At 42.0% G+C, this 21149-nt stretch overlaps 1 protein-coding gene across 2 annotated transcripts in view; it reads right to left on the bottom strand.

Annotated features, from left to right (window-relative positions):
* Positions 1 to 1105: 1105 nt before the first annotated feature.
* Positions 1106 to 21149, bottom strand: part of ARID5B (AT-rich interaction domain 5B) — a 192786-nt gene continuing 172742 nt past the window's right edge. For both annotated transcript variants that reach the window (XM_082222314.1, XM_082222313.1), the window contains exons 9-10: positions 14448 to 14646; positions 1106 to 8814 (exon numbers count right to left, since the gene is read on the bottom strand). In XM_082222314.1, coding sequence (XP_082078440.1) covers positions 6673 to 8814; positions 14448 to 14646 — 2341 coding nt within the window. In that variant the 3' untranslated portion in view covers positions 1106 to 6672. The remainder of the gene's footprint in view (positions 8815 to 14447; positions 14647 to 21149) is intronic.

The following is a 21149-nucleotide window of genomic DNA, read 5'->3' on the forward strand; positions in this document are numbered from 1 at the left end:
TGGAGTAGCAAATACTTGGAAACTAATCGAGGTGAGATTCCACTGCGTTTTTTTCTTGAGAACAAGTTATTGATACTGTAATGGCAGGGGGTTTTTTTTGCTTTGTTTTTAACAATAATGTGCTTAGTAATTATTTTTGTTAAGCCCTGCAATTGAGACAATGAAGATTTGATTTGGGGTTGTTATCCGACAGCGTGCTGTCAGGCTGGTCAATATTTTGTGTGTGTAGCGCACTGATTGACTCATGGTGTGAGATAATGTTCTCTTTCATCTTAGCCTTACTGGTCCTTGGTAAATCCAGGTTACTCAAGCATCAGTTTGACTGCCTGTACATACTTGTGTAATATTTACCATGTTATTTCAGAGCCTTTGATGGAAGGCATTGCGTAAGAACAAAGCCTCGTTTGTTTCTTAAAAGACTAGATCCACACTCACATGGTGCTGCGTAGCAGACAGGGAATCCTGCCATTTGCCTTTGGGAATGCTCTGAGGATCCCCTTGTACCCAGTAAAGGGTACGACCCACATTACAGCTTACATGTAGCTCTTTGTAAACTTAGCCAGCTAAGCTTTAAAACAAATTAGATCCCCCTTTCCATTATTAAAGGAGGATCATTCTAATGCCTCTGAAAGCATGAAAATCTCTTCTTCAACCTGAAGTTATCAATGGAGGTCAGCTTCTTATCCGTTGACTTCCATCAAAGAATACCAAGTACAGTATCTCCCCACAACTGTCAACACCAGAATAAGTTATGCGAAGTAATTCTATGGAATCTATGGATTATGCAAATATGTGTGAATTGTGTTGCAGAATGTTTATAGGTTGCATAATTTCACTTTTCTAGTCATAAATTTGAAGCTATCTTTGGGCTAGAGGTTTTATCTTTCGTTTTCAATGCACACAGATCTCTCCAGCCCCATTCCTCCATCTATGAAGATGACTATATGTAAACAAACTTCTCTCTCCCGATAAACTGCGACCTTGCCTTTCTTTCATCTGACTCTCGGCATGGGGACCAAGCTGTCCCCAGACTGCTGCTGCTGAGAGGTTAAAAGGGTTGAATACAGAAATCCCTTGGGTGATAAAAAAACTGTTTACAAATGTATTAAACATAAAAGGAAACAGATAGTAACATTTTTTATTAAATATTACAGTGGATCAAAAAGTACAAAATATCTTTGCTTGCTATGTGATTGGGAAACTATTGGCACATAATACAGTATCAAAAGCATTAATACATACAATTTGGAAAACATACAAAAATTGAGTGTTTATAGTTGGCTCAGCTTTTTTTTCTTTCTTTCTTTCTGGTAGTGTTTAAACTTACTTAATTTGAAAGGTTACTCAGTAACCCTTTTATTCTTTTAAAAAATGGGAAAACTATATAATATTACTGGGCCATTTTTTTTCTATATACAAATAATCACCTTACAGAGCATATAAGCTACAATAACTTGAATCACAAGAATGTATACACTATTTACAACAAAAGAACGCTCAAAACAAAGTATAAACAGCTAGTAGATTATGCTGCCTTTGTTAGACCATATTTAAAACTATGGGAGGGGAGGAATACATGTAAAATATCAAATACATTTACAGCTAACACCGGTTAAGTGCTCAATAATGATAGTTTCAATACTGCAGACCTCATTATCAGTGAAATATTTTCCCACTATAAGCATTACGAATTGTGAAATGGGGCCAGGCTTGACTACGCTCATTGCTGTACAATCGGATCACATGGAATAACGAGTGAGTAGAAGCCAACCTCTCCCTTTAAAGGCACACACCACACAACCTATTTCTGTGGCCATCTACTGGCTTCTGTGAGCCACACAACAGATAGGACAGAGCTTGAACATATGGGGACTAGTCAAGAAAACAGTGAGACAGAAGTGACTTTGGCTCTGTTTAACTCTTGCACGGCTGCTGCCTCTCTGGTTGCTCCTGTGCCACCCCCAGTTAGGGCTGCTTACACATTTAGGCATCACCCGAGAGACATTTCCCTGAGTGGCGGAGGAACAACTACACTATCACACCATTCCAGCTAACGTGTAAAATGGGGCCAAAATTACTCTCAGCTTTTCTTGATGCAGAAGTTACCTGGAGTGGAAGAACCATGGAAACAGTAACAATCCCATTACTCCAGGTACTATATTAAACAGGGCTCAAGTCACAGGTTTCATTGGCTTGCGGCCTGCATGCTTAAGGATTCATGGAGCAGTTCAATAAGCCAGGAACACTTCTTAGCTTTATGTTGGGCTTCAGATGGAATTGGGAAACTCTTCTGATTACTAAAGTGAGAATCCGGTTGCAAAAGGCCTCACACAACACAAACCCCTCCCCATGTCAATGGCTTCTAAAAAGACAATTCTATCAAGGGGAGGGAAAGGCTTTCTTTGTCTTTAATCTCATCAACCTTCAGAATCTTTAATGAATCCTGAACAGAGCGAGTTGGAATGGCAACATTTCTTGGGACCAACTCATGGTAAATATATTTATCACTCTGTTGCCAATTAAACTGTTTTCTTTACCAATCTACCAATAACAAAAAAACTTGTGCAATTTCATTCAATAAGGCCCCTTGAACTCAAACAAAGCAAACAAAGCCCCATTTAAGTCACAGAAAGTAGTCTTCTGCCAGTGGAAAATGCAATACTTAATAGAAATCATGGATTTTTAAAAAAGCATTCTTAGGCAACCCACCCCACCAATGGTATGAGCTATGTCCTCATTGCTCTTCATTTACCCTCATCTTGGCCAATGCATCATGAGCTTTCTAAAAATAAGCCAATCTTCCTATTGAAAAAAGCAAGAGGAACACACACAAAAGGGGGGGGGGATCAATTAACCCTGCACTGTGATCTGTCCGAACAACTTTCGAAACGATGCATGAAACTGAAATTGGAGACTTACAAAATAAGCACACGAGGTTAAGATTTAACAGTATGGTTACCAAATCAAACTTTCAAAAACGAGTCATCCTAGGGTTGTGGGATTTGGAATAAATGGACAGTCAAGTACCCTCATATGCACGCATAGCTCCTGTGCAGGAGGGCAGCCCCATTCCTTTCAAGAGGGTGGGGTGCTAAGTATGTGCCAGAGGATTTGTGCACAGTGCGACCCTCTCTACTGGAGGGAAAGGGGTAGGATAGGGGCGTACCACTGTAAGCAATGTGGAGCTACCTCTGCATGCAGTAAATGACTTGCTAAGGGTGTGCTGTTCCAAAACGCGGGACAATCCTTTTAAAACAAGGGACATCCCTTACTGTAAGGGGGATCAGGCAACCCTACATGCAGATTATCCCAAACAAATCAGAGATGCATTACATCCTGGATTACCAAACCAGGCACATAATTCTAACAGTCATTGCAGGCTTATACAACCCTGCCAACTTCCCTTCCCCCTCCCCACCTTGATTATTATATTAGTCAGGTTTAGTGCAATTTTTTTGTATACTAATAATGCCCTCTATGGCATCTGATCAACTTAGAATGTGATTGTTGTTGTTTTTCGAATGCTCCGAGCACAGCAGGAAAAAGAAAAGCAAACGTCGGCGTTGGCACATTTATCTTCTAAAGTCTACTAGCCTGCTTATGCATCATCAGTTCATATAATTTTACCACAAGAACATAAAAGCGTTAAATTGAAGATAACATCGATCTTTAACAGTAGATGTGTATTATTTTGTTTTGTTTTTCCACCATTGTATATTAAATAGGTTACATTATATATTGCAGTTGGCTTCATATCACAGGAAATTTCAATATAGGATGTTTGGCATGCATGCACGATGTTGCTTAAGTAGTTTCCACTAGTTTCCAGTAGTTTTGATTATTACTGTATTTGAATTGCAATCTGGGATGGGTTCAGCTCACAACCGATTTTCACATTGTAAAATGCCTCAAAAAGTTCAGCCTCTCTGGGTGGCTGTCCATACTTCCAGACCCAGCACAGAAAGGTTCCTCCAAATAAATCCACATCGTTGTAGGTTGATTTTCCCCATGGACAAAACCCAAACCCACCAGCTTCACTTACGGACTTGTCACTCTTCAAATTACGCCTTGTGACTGGGGTGTGGGGCTGCATTTTAGCCTCATGGGGAGGACCTGCCCCACCACCAACTCAAGCTGATCGCTGTTGAGCCAAGTGCTCAGTGGGCTGCCGTGACCAGGCTGTGTGGCCAGCGATGATGCCAGAGAGGTATGGGGCAGCCTCAACAGATTTGGCTGCCTTTGATGCTTCCTGAATGGGAGGTGGAAACTCAGCAAATCCATGAGAGACACTGGAACCAAAACGAGTGGACGCTGGCATTGTTTCTTGGATTTGAACAAAGCCAGCTTCACGGCAGCACCTGACATTTCCTCCCTCTCTGGTGGGAAACATCACTTGTGCTGGTACACGGTGTCAGAGAGGAATATGAGATGGGGGCAGAGCACACAGTCCTTGGGGCTTCCTACCTTAGCACCAGCTTTCAAGTGTTCTGATCACACACATTGGGCGCTTGCTCTCTACACCAAGGTTCTGTCCCTGCGTGAACAGCAATGGAAGCTTCAGCAAAGGCCTCCTAGAAAGCCCTCAGCTGCTCACTCAAAGCCGCTGACAAAGGGCTCTTCGAACGCCTTTCCCTCCCAAGAGGAACAGCAATACAGGCTGAATGAAATCTTCCGTTTTGCACCTCAGGTGCTTGTGCACAAGCCAAGGCCGAAGCAAATGAGAGTGAGCAGCCAGCTGCAGTCTATAAGGGTAGGACTCTTACTCTTGCTGTTCCCATGGGTGTGTAAGGGGTGTGTGCATGCACTAAAAGGGCCCTTGACTGCTCCTCTAAGGCCTCCAAGCTTGCACAGTAGCAAGTCAGTGGGTGGAGCCATGCCTGACAGCTCTTCGAGCCTTTCCTCACATCAAAATATATCCCCTTTTATACTTCAGCTGCTGCCCTTTGTGCTGCAGTCCTGACCCTGCAATGATCTGAGCACCCTAGCCCATTCCAGCAAAATATCTCAAGGCAATTTTTAGCTTTCAGCAGGAAGACTCTCATGAGAGTCAACAGGGTACTCTGGCTCAGGCTTCAGAAATGCCACTGGCATGGAACTTTTGTTCAATAGGACCAGAGAGTCAAAGTCAAGTAAAACCGGGCTTAAGTGGTTTGTAGATTAAGCTGCCATTTTTGTTTTGAGTCCAAGCCACATGGTCAGAATACTTTGCTGGAAGAAGGTGGGATGTTCAGCACTTTGTAGGAGGACTCCACCAAGCAAGAGTTCAACCAGTTCATAGTCCAAAGGTGACCCTCAAAAGACTGACTTCCAGATTTGGAACGGCTTCTTGTTATTATCTTTCTCAGAACGTTTATACGTTCTCACCCATCTCACTTCAGCAGCACAGAATCCAGACCCTCTTTAACTAAAATGCTTCACCTTATTTCTCTCCTAACGGCTGAAATTCTTGAAATAGCTTAACAGCCCACAATAAAGGTTCTTTAGAACTCCAATGTTATTGAGTAACTTGTTGCCAGCACAGTCTCCTAAGCATGTTTCCTTTCTGGTATGCAGGACAGTTTCACAGCCTAGATAAGGTTAAGTACAATTCTTAACAAATTCACAGACCATGATACAGGAAAACCAGATCCCAGTGGCCAGTAAAACAGCAAAGTATGAACCATTAGAGAACCATTTTGATGGGTGAGGGGAACGCTCAGCACCTTTGAAGGATCTAGTCGCTTGAGAAGGAACTGATGTTTGGACTCAGCTGCAATTGTGTGATCTACAGTATGCTTCTCTCTCCATTGGAAAGGTTCATTGAAAATGGATGCTTTTGTTTTGTAAACAATGACATTACCACCCAAAAAGCTGCTCTAAAAACATAAGCAGAAAGGGGGAAAGGAAGGGGAAAAATATAAACCCATTTAAAAAAGAAGCCCTCAATAACCAGCGCCTTTTTTTCTTTTACCAAAAAGAGGTTGCAAATGAAAAGAGACTGTTCTTTTAAATTAAACAGAGCACAGGATAAGTTGAAAATAACTTGCATAAATTATACAAATGAACTTGACGCTGGAGATTCTTTTGTGTTGTTTCTGAAGCAGATATGTAAAGTCTAATTGGACAGTGTTTACTTTTCCTGTTTTGATAGTGTTAAGATGAAATGCTATGAAGTTTCTGCTATACATTGCATTGATTTGAAATCTGAAAAGTCAGAAAACAAAATGGTACCCAAAGAAGCAATATCCGTAGATCATTCGCTTGTTCCACTTTCTCTCTCATCAGACCTGCCTCTTTTTCTACTTGAAATGCTCCAAAACCCACTCTTTTTTAAGGGGGGGGGACACAAACAAACAAACACCTTTTTTCTCCTCCAAGATAAAGGGGGTGGAGCCTAATGTTCCCCCTGCTCTTCTCTGACACTTGTTTTCCGCATGATACAGATACTTTTGCGAACCTTCTTTGCAATGTGAAATGACCACGGAGGAGTAGATGCAGGAGCCCAAAGTAAAAAAACAAAGCCCAGGCGAATCGACTGTCTTGCTTGACCCTCGATCAACTCTGAAGCCTTCAGCAATGAGGGACAAAACTGCTTATTGGTTAACACAAATAATCGGCTTTTTGTTTAAATTTTGCAAGACATCACAGGCTAAAAGGAATGTAGTTGTTTGTTGTTGTTTTCCAAGGGAGGATTTACAGTTTTGTGCTCGGATGTACAGAAGACAACTGAGAAGGCGGGAAAGCAGCCTGAGGATTGATAGCAGCCAAAGGATAAATGTTGTTGTGCAAAAGGTCGCCATATGAACTTCCTACAGGTGTGGCTGCAGCTAAGTGTCTGTAGAGCTGCTGTGAGTTTCCAGGGGACGTAAGGAACTGTCTTTGCACCATGAACGAGTGGAGAGCCAAAGGCTGCATTAGCGGAGAAAGCACTGCCTGATTTTTCAAGTATTGTAGAGGATGAGAATACCCAGCTGGGATGCGGTTGCTCAGGCTGCTGCACAATGTCCCTGGGTACAAGCCTGTGAAGATGGGGCTGGAGAGGGGAAACTTGTGGCCCTCCAGCATGCCGCCGGGAGGGAGGACGTGTGCTGATTTGCTGCCCTCGGCCTCTTGCTCGAGACCCTTGTCTTTTGCAGGGGCTTCCTTTGGTAAGCGCAGGGGCGAGACGGCTCGGATCTTCTTTTCCGAAATGGCTTTGTCCAAATCCTTCAGGCTGCGCTTCAGAGGCCGAGCTGCCCCAATGGTTTGAGCATTGGTTTTGTGGCTTAGGATGGGGTGGACCATGCCCTCCATCTTCCTTGGGGTCTGCTGTTTGTTGGTCCTGAGAAGAGGCTCGCCGTGTTTCTTGGGGGCCGACACCGTCATTGGAGAAACACGACAAGCTTTGGGGTTGCAGTCTATGCTCAGAGGCTGGCTGCTCAAGGCTTGGAACTGGGATATGCTTTTGCTCTCCACCGAAGCATGCAAGAGGGAAGATGACCCCAGAGCTTTTGCAGTCTGTTTGGGAGTACTTTTAGGAAGACTCAGATCTGTCGGCTGATCATCAGAAGAGGCTTCCATGGGGCTCTTTTTCTCCGGCTGATGTAGAGGCGGGTGATAGCTTAAGCTTCGCTTGTCTTGGTGCTTGTGTTGAGGGAACATGGAAAGGGCTTCCGTATCTCTATACATGTCTCGGTGGAGGTACTTTGACGTCTGTTCATTATTAAGGTGGTGTTCGGTGTGCCTGTAAAGGCTGTGCAGGTGAGGAGATGAGTAAAAGTCTGCCAAGAAAGCAGGCATGTGGGAGTGGTGCAGCGCCCTTTTTTCATTCATTCTATCTTTCATGTCCTGGATTTCCGACTTTAGTGCATAGGATTCGGCCAGAGCACTCAGGTGTTGTTTGGTGAAATCGCAACATTCAGAATCAGTTTTCTTGAGTAGCAGTTCGTGCCTGTAGGCTTCACTAGCAGACTTCCTCTCGTCCGAGTTCTTGGGTTTGAAACTCTGTACGTGTTGGATCACAGATGGCCTGCTGAGTGCCGCAGCATCCATCCCAGAGGCATGGGAAGCCTGTGGCATGCTTGACAACAGGTCCTCTTTGCTGCTTAATTTCTTCTTGCTGATCAAAGGTGGTGGTGAGCCGTAAGGGTAGCTGCAGGAGAGGGTTGCCCCACTGACTTGTGACAAGAGCTTCTTCTTTGCCAGAGGTGACATGATGCCCGGGTTGCCTTTGGAGTAGAGCAGTGGTGTGCAGCTGAAACCAGGCTCACCATTAAGGGAACTTGGCACTTCTTTCTCTTTGAACATGTCAAAATTCTGTACTACAAGGACTTTGGGACTCTGTTTCAGTGCATTGTGTATGTCCTCATTTCCTAACTGATCCACTTTAACCGTGCAGTTGGCAATGTAGTCCGCCATCTCTGGGAGTTTGTCATCTTCCATCTCACTTTGACTTGGAAGTGGGAGTTGGATAGTGGGGAAGTTATTAAATGGAATTTCTTGGGCACTACTTTCTAGGTCGTCTGTGAGACAGTGAACTCTTTGTTCCTGCTTTGGCTCATCTGGATCCTCTGCCAGACTGGGGATTTTCCTGACTGTGGAATTCAAGACCTCATCTTCTTCTGGGGACACCAAAGCACTTGAGACAGAATCTTTGCATGACATCTCCTCCTTGACTTCCTCACTGTTTGAGCTGACCTCTTCAAAGTCTGTCTTTTCCAATGATGGCATCCCAGTTACATCTAGTGGAGAAACCTGGGACTCTTCTACAGGCAGCTTCATCTCCTCTGCGACAGTTAGCTCAGATGAGCTCTTCTGGTCTGGACATTCTTGAACTTTCTCTTGTTCCGATGATGCCTAATAAAACATTTTAATGGAGAAGTGTAAGAAAGCACTGTAGCATGAAAGGCATAAAATTCTCAACCAAGACATAGTGGCATCTCTCGGAAACAAACTTGTCCATCATGTTGAGCACCAAACGCTTTAATAGCCACTATCACATTTCAACACAGACATCTACTCTGGAAGTATTGTAAACATAAAAGTATAATTACAAATGTCTTAATAAGTCATAGGCAATTCTTTGTTTTATTTTGTTACCAGGCAGCATAAAATAGGCTCCACTGATATGCTGACCAGGCAGCGTTTATGCTGAGGCCATTTTTTTAGTTAAGAGGACCACCGCTGTGTTGACAATGGCATTTAGAAAGATCTAAGATTTGTTTTCCATATTTAAAACACGCACTCCCAAGCATGCTTGACTTGACTTTTATTTATTATTTATTAAAAAGTATTTCTAAGCTACTTAGGATTTTAAAATGGTGCATGCACAAAGTATAAACCAACATGAACACTGTAAAACAACATCATAAAAACAGAGATAACAAATAGATCTCTCTTATTTTAGACCTGATCTCTTGGCACTACTAAAACCAGTGCTTACCAAATGAATCCCCCCCCCCTATTAAAATATATAAAATGAAGTCTGTGGGTGGGCGGGAAGCAAAGCTTCGCTGACGCGTTCTGAAACAATTGGCGTTGTGGCTCATTCGGGCTTCTTTTATTTAGAGATTAGAATAAAGTTGTCAACATGCAGAAAGAGCATTTTTGCCCTCTTCCAGATATAGCTTTCCTGAGTTATAGCCAATGAGGCTCCATCTCTTTATGCTCCTTCATTAATAAAGCTTGTGCACTCAGTTCTCCCTATTCATTCCATTATGTAGACGAATGAACTGTGACCTTGAAGGTCATTAGAGTGCTCCATCTGTGATACAGCTGACTGACAACCCTTTTCAAAATTACTGTCATTCTCTTGCGGCATGCCTCTTAGTAGAAGGCAGTCATAAAGCAGCGACGTTGTCTGAGCTCTTCTATTATTATTGTTAACACCCCCCACCCCACCCGCTTCTCTCTTTCTCAGCTGTAAAGAGGAGGCATTGGGAAAGTTATTATCTAAATGCTGTATTAAAGGGCGTCATGTGAGAGATGGATGCAAGGCAGCCAATGCATCACAATCTTCTCCAAGATTTACGTCTTTGCAGCTGCTTTTAAATTTTCCTATGTGTTGGGTTTTTCTATTTCCTATTAGTTAAAGTATCCGTTACTCATTGTGACTGCTTCCATAATTTTTTCCGCAAAGAAACTCAAAGTAAAAGATGCCTTTTGCAGTCCAAATATCATCATTAGCCCTTTTGCGAAAATTCTAACATTGGCCTCCAGAGCTTATACAATTACAGGAAAATACCAGACAGATGAGCAAAGCAGACGGAGAAAAACTGATAGTTAATAACTGGATCTTTCTCTCTCTCCCTGGTTGGGCAACACTTTGATAGGAGCTTGCAGTTGTGCTAGAGCAGCATGTACGAGAGGAATAATAATATTTCATCTTGTACTCAGTTACAGCCATCGTAACAAAACAGTCAAATGTAATGCTAAACTGAGCTGTAACCAATTAACAGCGTGCTCACACAAACAGTTATGAGTCATTACAAGATAGCTTTCTCCCTCATTGTTCACACTGAAAAACATTTCTTGAAAAATATTTGAAAGTGCATATTTCTCAGGATGTGTCAAGTTAAAAATCTTACCACTTGGAGTACTTTTACAGGATTATTTTAAATGGGAACTATTCACATATTTGCAGAAACATGAAGCCTGAAGGCAGATCATAATCAAGAGAGATGTATGGTTATTATTTCAACATGCACAGTGGGTTCTTTTGACTGTTTTCAGCCTAATAAAAACTTCACGCACAGCACTGAAAACTGATTTCAAAACCTAGGGCAGTTAAGATGGATAAGTTACCATTTCATGGATTGATGGGCCGGGGCATGGCATTTTGGGTTACTTGAAATGACTGGTGGCCACTGTGGATGGGGGCTCAGCTTACATTTGCCACCTCTGAAAACCACCTGAGGAGGGCATTGCAGGGAAGCTGCTTCATGGCAGTGTGGCTGGTGAGAGGCCCTTCAGCCAGTCCACAACCTGGTTGGTTACTGGTGCCAGGCCTGGGATTGCCGACAGCTAAGTTTTAAAACAGCCTTAGCGATTCAGGCTTTCACAAGACACAAAAGCTATTACTACGTACAGGTAGTCCAGCTTCCTGGTAAACTGGAATGCTGAAGCTGGTTAGATAGGGCAGAGCTGCAGGATGTTGGATGTATGCATCACAAATTCACACAAACACACACAAATGGTAGGACTGCAATGATCAGCAAGTAGCTTAGATCAGGCATGTCCAATTCCCAAGAGACTGATCTACTCCCAGTATAAAAAAAACTGGCAGTGATCTACCCATTGTCACTGGAGGGAAAGGAGCATCCGTGGGGTGGGTGGATTGCCCAGAGTTGTTGAGCGCTTTTTGGGAGGACGATTGCACAGAGTTTTTTAGCTTTTCCCCTGTGACTTTTTGTGCACGATAAGGATCCTGCGATCTACCAGGATCAGCCAGGGATCTACCAGTATATCACAATGTACTGGTTGGACACCCCTGGTTTAGACGAAGTGGCCAAAAATGTGTCCCTGGTTAATCAGGAAAGGCAGTTTTTATTACGCTAATAATTAATTGAATTTTCATAAATTTGTTATGTTTCTGAAGAAACATAGAATACTCTCCTTCCCCTTAGATGATACATGCATGTTTGTATGCAGCAGGGCATCATCTTATAAGAGGCATTCCATATGAGTGAGAAGGGGGGATTGTTTCTTCCGAGCTGACAGTTTGTTCAACTAGTTGATTAAGATTTCTTTAATAAGGTGATCGCCTAAAGAACTCGTTGTTTGAGTAGAGCCTGGGGCCACTGGTATATTGGGATGTATACTGGGGGGAGGGGTGCAAGGTGGCTGCACTTCAACTTTCTGCATATCATATGGGTGGAAGGGCTTGAGAAAGATTAAAGTGTGTAGGGGGGAAGGAAGTGGGAACCAGCAAGTGAAAGAGTTGTTTCAAAGTGTCAGTATGATTAATAGGCATCTTGAGGCCAAAGATTTTCAGAGTGTGCCTATAAGTAGTTGCAACTAAGGCCTTGTCCACACTGGAGAAACGTGTGGATTTTCCTGTCTCCCCATTAAGGTAAAGGGACCCCTGACCATTAGGTCGCGGACCAAATGACGTCCTCCCCATCCCAGCGTTGCCTCTAACATTTCTCCCTTTGAATGCAGGGCTTTTCAAGTCCAAAATGGCCAAGATGGGGGGAAACCCGCATTTGAAGTGGGGGGAAAGGTGTGATTCCACATTTGCCCCAGTGTGGGTAAGTCCTAAGTCCCCGTGAAAGCAATAAGTGGATTGTGACTAACTTAAGTCTCAGGGATTGCCATGAGATTGCTTGCACTTAATTTGTGGGGGTTTTGTGCCCACTCTCTTTAATAACTTTCCGTATTACCCCAACCAACATTAGCTACAAAACACCTGCAAATGCCACTGCTCCCCTCTCTCTGGGTTACAAATTAGTCGGCTTACCAGCCCCCTGCCCCAAATCCCAAAATAATATTGCACCCCACAAACAAATATTTCTTATTTAAAAGATTTGTACCCGCTTTTCCCCACCACAAAGGAGTCGCTCTAAACAGCTTACAAATAAACTGCAAACATAAACGCAATGATCCAATTCAGTTCCCCAACCTAAGAGGCACAACAAAAGCGGAATGGTTTTTACATGGTGCTTTCATATGTGAAGGAAAGAGGAATTATATTTTTCAAACTTATGAAAAATGATTTGCTTAAAAGCCTTCTGAGGTCCCTCATACATTTGTGAGAATTTGATATCAAGAACATCCAACATTACTGACTGACGGGAGAAAAGAATTACACTGCTATGTTCTTGCAGTCGGAAGCTCACATAATTGCATTTTGTGTTGTGCACTTTCTACTCTCCATCTGAGAACTTGACCTGCGACTCACATAAAAAATAACTGCAGTTTAAGTCGCAGGAAATTTGAGATACTAAACAACAAAAGCAAGGAAGTTCAAAGTTTAGATTGACACTCCATCGCTGGCTTGTTACGTTGTGCTTAGCTTCTATTGCAGCACATATGGTATGTAACATAACTCGCTGATCCAAACTCCCTGCAATAAATAACAAAGCACAAAGGGATGAACAAGGAATGGAATGCTAGACTTAACTTGTATTTCCTTGCTTTTGGCAATTTCTGTTGCAATCTAGCAGTTGCTTAAACAGAGACTGCATGCCCTCTTTTATGTATATTTTAATAAAGATTGTGCCTTTTCAAAATATGTCTCAGTTTACAATTAATTTTTTTTAAAGGAGCAGGGGTGGGTGAAGGAAACTCTCCAAAGAAGCTATTGCAAAGACTGTGGTTGTATAAAAAATATATTCTAACCCAGGCTTTGGAGGTCAAGTCCATGGAAATAACAGAAAAGGAGAACCAATATTAAAGACGCTAAAGAGTTTTGGCCCAAACAGGCCTTCCAAAGTGGCTTTTCTACAAAAAAAAGGACAATGAGCAAGTCTTGCTTAAAACATAACTCAGTTCCCTCATGATCACCTTCCTTAAAGAAAACTCTAAACAATTTTTATTTTGCCATGTGATTGGTTATGGTAGAAATATCCCTGAGTAAGGCCTATTTGGGCCAAGATACACCGGACAATAATAAAAAGCGCATTACTCTCAAGCGTCTTTGAGCCTGGTTCTTCTGTGTGGAAGGCATGGGAAGCTGTAAGACATTACCAGCCACATGGTGCACCCCCCCACACACAACCGCCCATGTACCACATGTACTGACGACCTTTCCAGAGGTGGCATCTCTGTCATCGCTTCCATGCCCTCCATAATCACACAAGTCATATCACCATCAGTTATACTTCAGTCCTTCTGGGTAAACTAAGGACCTTTCCCCCTACATTATTCTTAACGTTAAGATGTTTGAAATGAATAAAGTATGTACAGTGGTACCTCGGATTAAGTACAGTGGTACCTCAGGTTAAGTATTTAATTCGTTCCAGAGGTCTGTTCTTAACCTGAAACTGTTCTTAACCTTAAGCACCACTAATGAGGCCTCCTGCTGCCGCCGCGCCGCCGGAGCACGATTTCTGTTCTCATCCTGAAGCAAAGTTCTTAACCCAAGGTACTATTTCTGGGTTAGCAGGGTCTGTAACCTGAAGCGTATGTAACCTGAGGTACCACTGTACGTATAATTTACGTATAATTTCAGAATTCTTAGCTGCATATTACGAGAGACCTGGGGAATACCAACCCGGGTTCTGCAGAAAGGGGACTTCTGAGCCCGCGACTTTTACACGGACACATAATGGATTCTGTGCACACTGGAACACATAGGTATACATTTTTGTGTCTTTTTAGGCCCTGAAGACGCCATGTCAGTAAAAAGTGACATATGGCCTGGCCCCGAAAGAGGATTTGTTTGTGTGAGCCCTGGTTCAAAAGATGATTTCTGGACATTATGCGATCAAAGCAGCACCTGCAGAACGAAAAAGTTAACGAAAAGAAGAAAGCGGGGAAAGGAAACTAACCTCGGGTGCATCCTGGGGTTTCTGTGCATTGTCTTTTTCTTTCTTGCTCTTTTGGTGTTCATTTCTGATGCGTTTTGTTCCAGACAATTTTATCTTACTTTCCCCCTCCTGGGCGACATTATCTTGTTTTCGAGGTTTCACAGGAGGCAGTGGCTTATCTTCTTCTCCTTTAATAAATCTCTCATACGGCAGGATTAATCTAAAGAACGAATAATTGATCAGTTCTAGAAGTTCTCACCCAAAAGACCCAAATAAAATAAATGGCTGTAAGAAGTTCATTGTTAAAAACTGTTTTTTGAAAGAAAGAAAAAAACACTCAAAACTAGAAGTCAAAGATGTGCAGTAGGATTTGGAAGCTGTTTCTTCTTCTCAAACTGCTGCTGAATCAAATTATTTCCTCTGTCTTTCACACATTTTGCAACCACAAAGCTGAGTTTGCCAACCTCTCAGATGATACACAGTTTCCTAAACATCTGTAATATTCACACTTTACATGTTTAGCTATACAATGTGTCTTTATGTGTAAACCTAAAAATGGGATGGTTCTGATCCACTTCAATTTATTTGTGACCAAGTCCTATTGAAACTTACAGGTTAGCTGATACTAAATTAAGTCACATAAATTCAATTTAATCTGCACTCCAATTCACACTTTCCTGGAAGTCGGTCTCATTAAAGTTACTTCTGAGTACACACCTAAAGCATTGCAGTGTTAGCCATAAGTAACTTTAGCTGGATCAGGTCCAACAAGTGACAACAAGCAGAACATTTTTTTAAAAATCCATTGAGATAAATGAGATTATGAAGCCAAATGGAATCGCTGGAGATGAGCTACATATCTCCCCCACTACTTTAAATAGATCTTAATGGAAATACTTTGTATTTAGTTCTTTGGCCTGTTTAAACAGCAACCGACTTGAGTTACAGAACTTCCCAACAGCAGTGCCATATATACCCTGAAAGTACAGAAGTACAGAAAATAGCAAATAATCCCAACTGGAACCTCAGGGTGGATTGCGGTGTGAACAGGTCTTAAGGAACCTCACATGGGTCAGTTCAGGTCTTGGGTCTGAAGTCCTTAAATCTGCCTCCAAAACAGTGCAGACTAGACATGCTAGCTCCCTTCCAACCATTGTCTCTAGATGCCTCTTGCCTTCTCTTCTCTGCAATCCCCAGAGGGCTTTCCCATAACTATTTGGATTCTCAGAGCTACCTGCGTAAGTCAGAAGCTAGAGGAGCAGAGTGCAATGGGAAGGGGTGAAGACAAAACTCAACCCAGCAGGGTTGCACATAGAATCCCAGAAGCTGGGGAGGAGGGATGTGGCCCCTCCACCACCAAACATCAGCATATTCTGGACTGTATCATCTTGTATCCTCTATCCTGTGGGCTAGATATGGTTCCATCAGAAGATGGAAGCAGTCTTCTCCAACCTGTTTTGCCCTCCATATGTTGTTGGACTACAGCTCTTATCATGCCTGGCCCCTGTGGCTGATGGGAACTGTAGTCCAACTGGTATAGAAACCTTGTACTAGAATAGGGCCCATTTTGTGAGCAAGAAGATTCCTCTTTCTCTAGGGAAAGGGGGAAAAGGGCAAGCAGTGTCTACCAGGTGGTAGTTGGCACAGTGGGCAGGAACAAAAACGATTTTAAGAGACAATTAGAGAATTTTAATTACAGAGTTTTGTCTTTCAAACCATGGAAAAATTGCTTGGGGGAGGAGACAGAGATGCTTCAATCTGATTCCCACCCCCCCTCCACAGAGTGCCTCTTGAAATGAGGGTAAATAAGCAGTGTTATTAAAAAGAATGGATTGGCTTACAATCTGAGTTTCAGCTCCAGTGATTAAAGTTCTTATAATGCATTAAACATGATTAATGAATGACTCATAGCAGGAATAATGCATGACTCCGACTTTTAAAAATATGAACTTTAGTATGGCAAACATTTTTTTTTAAAAAACCCCCCACAATAGGTATCTGTTGAAGAAAATGGACGTTGCTTTTTAAACAGCATTAATCTGTTCAAATATCAGACTTCTTTAATTATAGCTTAATCTAAGAGTTCAAGATAGAAAACTCTTTTTGTTCAGGCACAGATTTTTTTTGTTATTCCAGAATCAGCTCCAAGCCATCCAGTTTTAATTTAGATGTTCAAACACAGTTTGGCTTCAAGAGAGCTGGGATTAGCTTGCTTGCGATGATAGTATTTCACATTTTAATAAAATACAACATAAATTATGTTAAAAAGTAAACCTCATTTATGCCATATTAGAAACAAAATTCATGAACTGAGCATGCTCTGACATGGGTATGTGCAGAGAGGCGTGAATAATACTTTTGAGCCCTGAATTTGGCAGCTGGCCAGTAATGAAGCTAAAGCAATGCCCAAGGGGAATGCTGGTCCTCAGATCCCATTACAAACTGAGTTTAAACATGTTACAGCTGCTAAAACTGAAAACAGCTCTCTCTATGCAGGCTTAGCAAAATAATACGGACTTTGCCAAATACTTGCTTCCCACTGTAACATTACGGTTAATGTTTATGTAATAAAAAAAGAAGCATAACAAGGCAGAATAAAAAAAGGGGGGGAGAGAAAGAAATACAATCTTGTTCATACTTGAGGCTGCTAAATTTCATTTGTAACAAGCACAAAATATTCAAGGCACCCTTGAACATCTTTTCCCGTGCCTGGGACTTGAAGCAAGAGGAGGCGAGGTTGGGTTTCATCCAGAGCAATATTTATATCTTTTTCTGCCATGTGTTAAATATTTAAAGAATCAGATTTAACCAAAATACTTTTTTTTTTTTTTGGTGGCAATAGTTGTTAACACTGCAGAAAGGATTGTTTGACTTTGTTTGGTTGCCATGGGAACAGGCAGCCCATTTGAAATCTACATGTTTCGTCGGTAAATGTTTCAAAAGCTGCTCATAGCTTTAAAATTAGAGGATGATACTCTGCCACCACTAGGCCTTTTAAATAAAATATTCTGTGTGATTATCCTGGCGGTTAAAGCAGAAACGGGACAAAGGCCAGCCCTGATAAGATTAATCACTGTTAGCACTCTTTCTGAGAAACCCTTTTGTGTCAGTTTTAAATTTGACCACCAAAAAGACAACAGCTTCCTGCCTCTTTGTTGCCATATAAATCCCTGGAACTCATTAGGTCAGAGGATAATTAGGAGTCATGGCTGATGAGAGTTCAACGTTACAGGAGGACGGGCCTGCTGTTTCCATTTTTGTGATTTTGCTTTTTTTCACTGAGCTCAGCAGTTGGCAGAGGCCACAGTGGCAAAAATACATTTCACATAGCTGGTCAAATGCCTAGTGCCAACAGCAGGAAATTTGGAATTAAATGTTTCTTGTATCTGGAGAGAGGCATGACTAAGGTAAAAATTGAATCAAAACACAAGCACGGCTTGTTCTACTTGCATCAGCTCCCCACCCTGGACAGAAAATTCTAATGCAATGCTATTTCTCTACAGTAACGAGGTGGGGTTGTTGGTTTTCGGTTTTTTTAAGCAAAGTAAAAAAAAAAAAAAAGCAGAGAGCTTAGGAGGATTAAAATGAAGCCTAACGCTATGAACAATTGCAAGTTGACAGAGAGGTTTCCATTTGCTAGAATTTTCACTCTGTGGTCCCCCCACCCTTCCTTGCCTTCAGTTGCCCTGTCACGGTACAACACAATTACCCGCAGGATGTGATCTTATCATTTGATTATTAGAAGCTGTTATAGTACAAGGGAAATAAAGCTGGTGGAACATTCAAAGCTTCAGCTAACATACTATTAGAACATCACACACACACACACACACACACACACACACACACACACACTGTATTTAGTCAACTGTATTTCGTCAACTGCAGGTCAATATTCTCCAAATCAGGCAGAATATGATTCTCTGCTTTAAAACTTCCCCCACAGAATGCAACACGCTTGAAATGAGCAGCTCAATTTTGTGCTAAATAGCTGTCGCTTAGGCGATTTAAATCAACCTCGGTGCAAGATAAAAGGTGTTTCGCAAACATTAACAGAAAAAATGAACCACAATGTGTATAAACCCTCATGTACAAAAAAATATATTAGACTTTGAAAGAGTTTTCAGTGTCAGATGTTGGGAGAAGAGTTCCTGTATTCGTAAGAAGCAATCTTGCCGAAAAGCCTAAGAATGGGGATGTGGGTTTAACCATCGCTGCTGTTGTTGTTACGCATAAGAATATCATCAATATGCATTCTGCTTTGTGGAGTTTCATAAGCAAAAAGGAAAAAAAAGGCAGATTTTTGCCCTCAAGGAGATTACAGTCTAAATTTTGAGAAGAGGAAGACTACAGAGGAAACGCAGAGGAGGGGAGTACACAGCAAGAGGAGGGCATTTACTTCCACGTAACCCAGGGTTTGGGTCTGCAGGGCGGGGGTGGAACATGCCTTTATTATGAACGCAATGCCTACATTCAGATTAATAAAATGCATTATTTATAGGATAATTAACATAACGAGAATGTGTAAGCAGTAGCGTATTAAAGAACAATCCTTCTGCAGGCAGCAGATTTCTGAACAGCACGGGGCTATTTTTTCCACTGGAATAATACAAGAATAACATTTTCCAGCCCAGAGCAGAAACAGTAGGGAAGTCTTTGCCATCAACTGAGCTTCTGATTAAATTCAATGACTATGAAAAGCAAGATTATCCTTTTTAAAAAATAAATAAAGGCAACTTAAAAATCAATACGAGCTGGATGAACAAATCAGTGTTTTATTAATCCTGACACAATCAGAGATACATTACATTTAATTGTGGGTACTCCCCCCCTCTTTTAGCGGGGGTGGGGGGAGGAGAAAGATTTTGCTTGGCTAAATGTTGAATTAAATACTAGTGCCTAGTATTCTGAGTTTTTAGCTTTCAGCATCCTCTGATGTAATGAAAAATTCAATGTACTTCTCCACAGCAGAAGTCAGAGGTCATCAAATCTATTACAGTAATGTAAGTAATCTGGCTTTCTGCCAGCCTTTTAAAAAAAAAGGGGGGGGGAGAACCATGGAGGCAGATAATTTTATATTTACAAATTCTAAAATCCTCTGGGGATTTTGTCTCATCTCCAACAAAAGGCAGAAACTTCACATTAGAAAAATGTATTTTACAGCATGTCAAACATGTCTTCATCATTAGTATTTCATAAAAGGCATTAACCACACAACTCTTATCCTTCATTAGCCAACATTCTTCTCCTGTGCCATGGGAAAAATGCAACTCAAAATCTTATGCGTGTGTGTGTGTTTTTTTTAAAAAAAACTAAAGTGATAAGTACTAATGTTTCATATACTGATTAATTCTTGTGCCAAGCCACTACTCTTCTAAGTCCAACTCTATTGCGCAGGAAATAGTGGACTGCATCTATTTATAGTAATAAAAATAAAAGGGGTTAGAAGAATAACTCTTGAGGGGGGAGCATGAAAGGAAAGGAAATCTGTAGTCAAGGCTGCCAGCTCCATATTTAACTCTTCATTGTGACCTCATTCTTATGCTATGGGAGTGGCGTTCTTCTCGCTTGACTCTGGCCTCACCCCTTGCTTTCTCTGAGTAAGGTAAAATATAGGAAACACACAGGAAGAACAAGCTCATGTTGGGAGAACTGGTGTCAATGATGGTTCCTACATTCTTCCATTACTGGAACTGCATGGGATCATAAGTTCTTACCATAGAATCATAGAGCTGGAGGGGGCTACAAGGGTCATCTAGTCCAGTGTTTTTCAACCTTTTTTGGGCAAAGGCACACTTGTTTCATGAAAAAAATCACGAGGCACACCACCACTGTGTGCGGAGAGGGAGATGTCAGAGCCCCGCTGCTCTCTATGGGGAATCGGATGAGAGCGGACCGCCTGTCCGCTCTCATCCGATGCCATCCGATCTGATCCCCACCCAGGACGGATGGAAAATAGGGTGGACACAGTCCGGCGCCCGCCTAGTGGGAGAAAATTTGACTTTTTTTAAAAAAAAAAATCTTTCGAATTTTTCAATTTTTCCCACGGCACACCAGGCAACATCTCACGGCACACTAGTGTGCCGCGGAACAGTGGTTGAAAAACACTGATCTAGTTCAACCCCTGCAGTGTAGTAATCTTTCGCCCAACGTGGGGCTCTGTGATTAAGAGTCTCATGCTCTACCCATTTGCGCTACTCTGAGATATTGCAGGAAAGACTTTGGGCTCATCCAAAAACAGGGAGCTATCATGGCCCTGGTTCAGCAAAGGAATGAGGCCAAAAGCCTGCAGCCAGCTTTTGTGTGAACTCTGCCATCCCTGTTGGTTTGAGGAGGGCTTTTTACCTTTGCCCATTGCTCCCGCCTGTGTATCAAATGATTGGCATTGTTTTTCTTATAGCTCCAGCTGTGTCTCTTAGAGTAGCTCCATTGACTTTAGCAAAGTTCACTCTCAGGTAGCTTGGGCTCAAGGATCATGGGTAAAACTACTCATTTTGCAAGTCAGTTTTCCCCGATTCCTTCTTTTGCTGCCTATGATTGCTGCTGAAAACCTCTTCTCTGTGCATGTGATCCAAACAGTGGGTATACCTCTCCAAGGTTAATGTGCAAATGGCCCATGCGCCCATGCTTAGGCCAATGGACACATTAGAGACTTAAAAATTAGCCTCAAGGACCCAGTTTGTTTTCCACTGACAATGAATGGCTTTCTTAAGTGATTCAGAT

This window comes from Podarcis vaucheri (assembly GCF_965113315.1).
Source record: "Podarcis vaucheri genome assembly, chromosome: 5".
Classification (NCBI taxonomy): Eukaryota; Metazoa; Chordata; class Lepidosauria; order Squamata; family Lacertidae; genus Podarcis; species Podarcis vaucheri.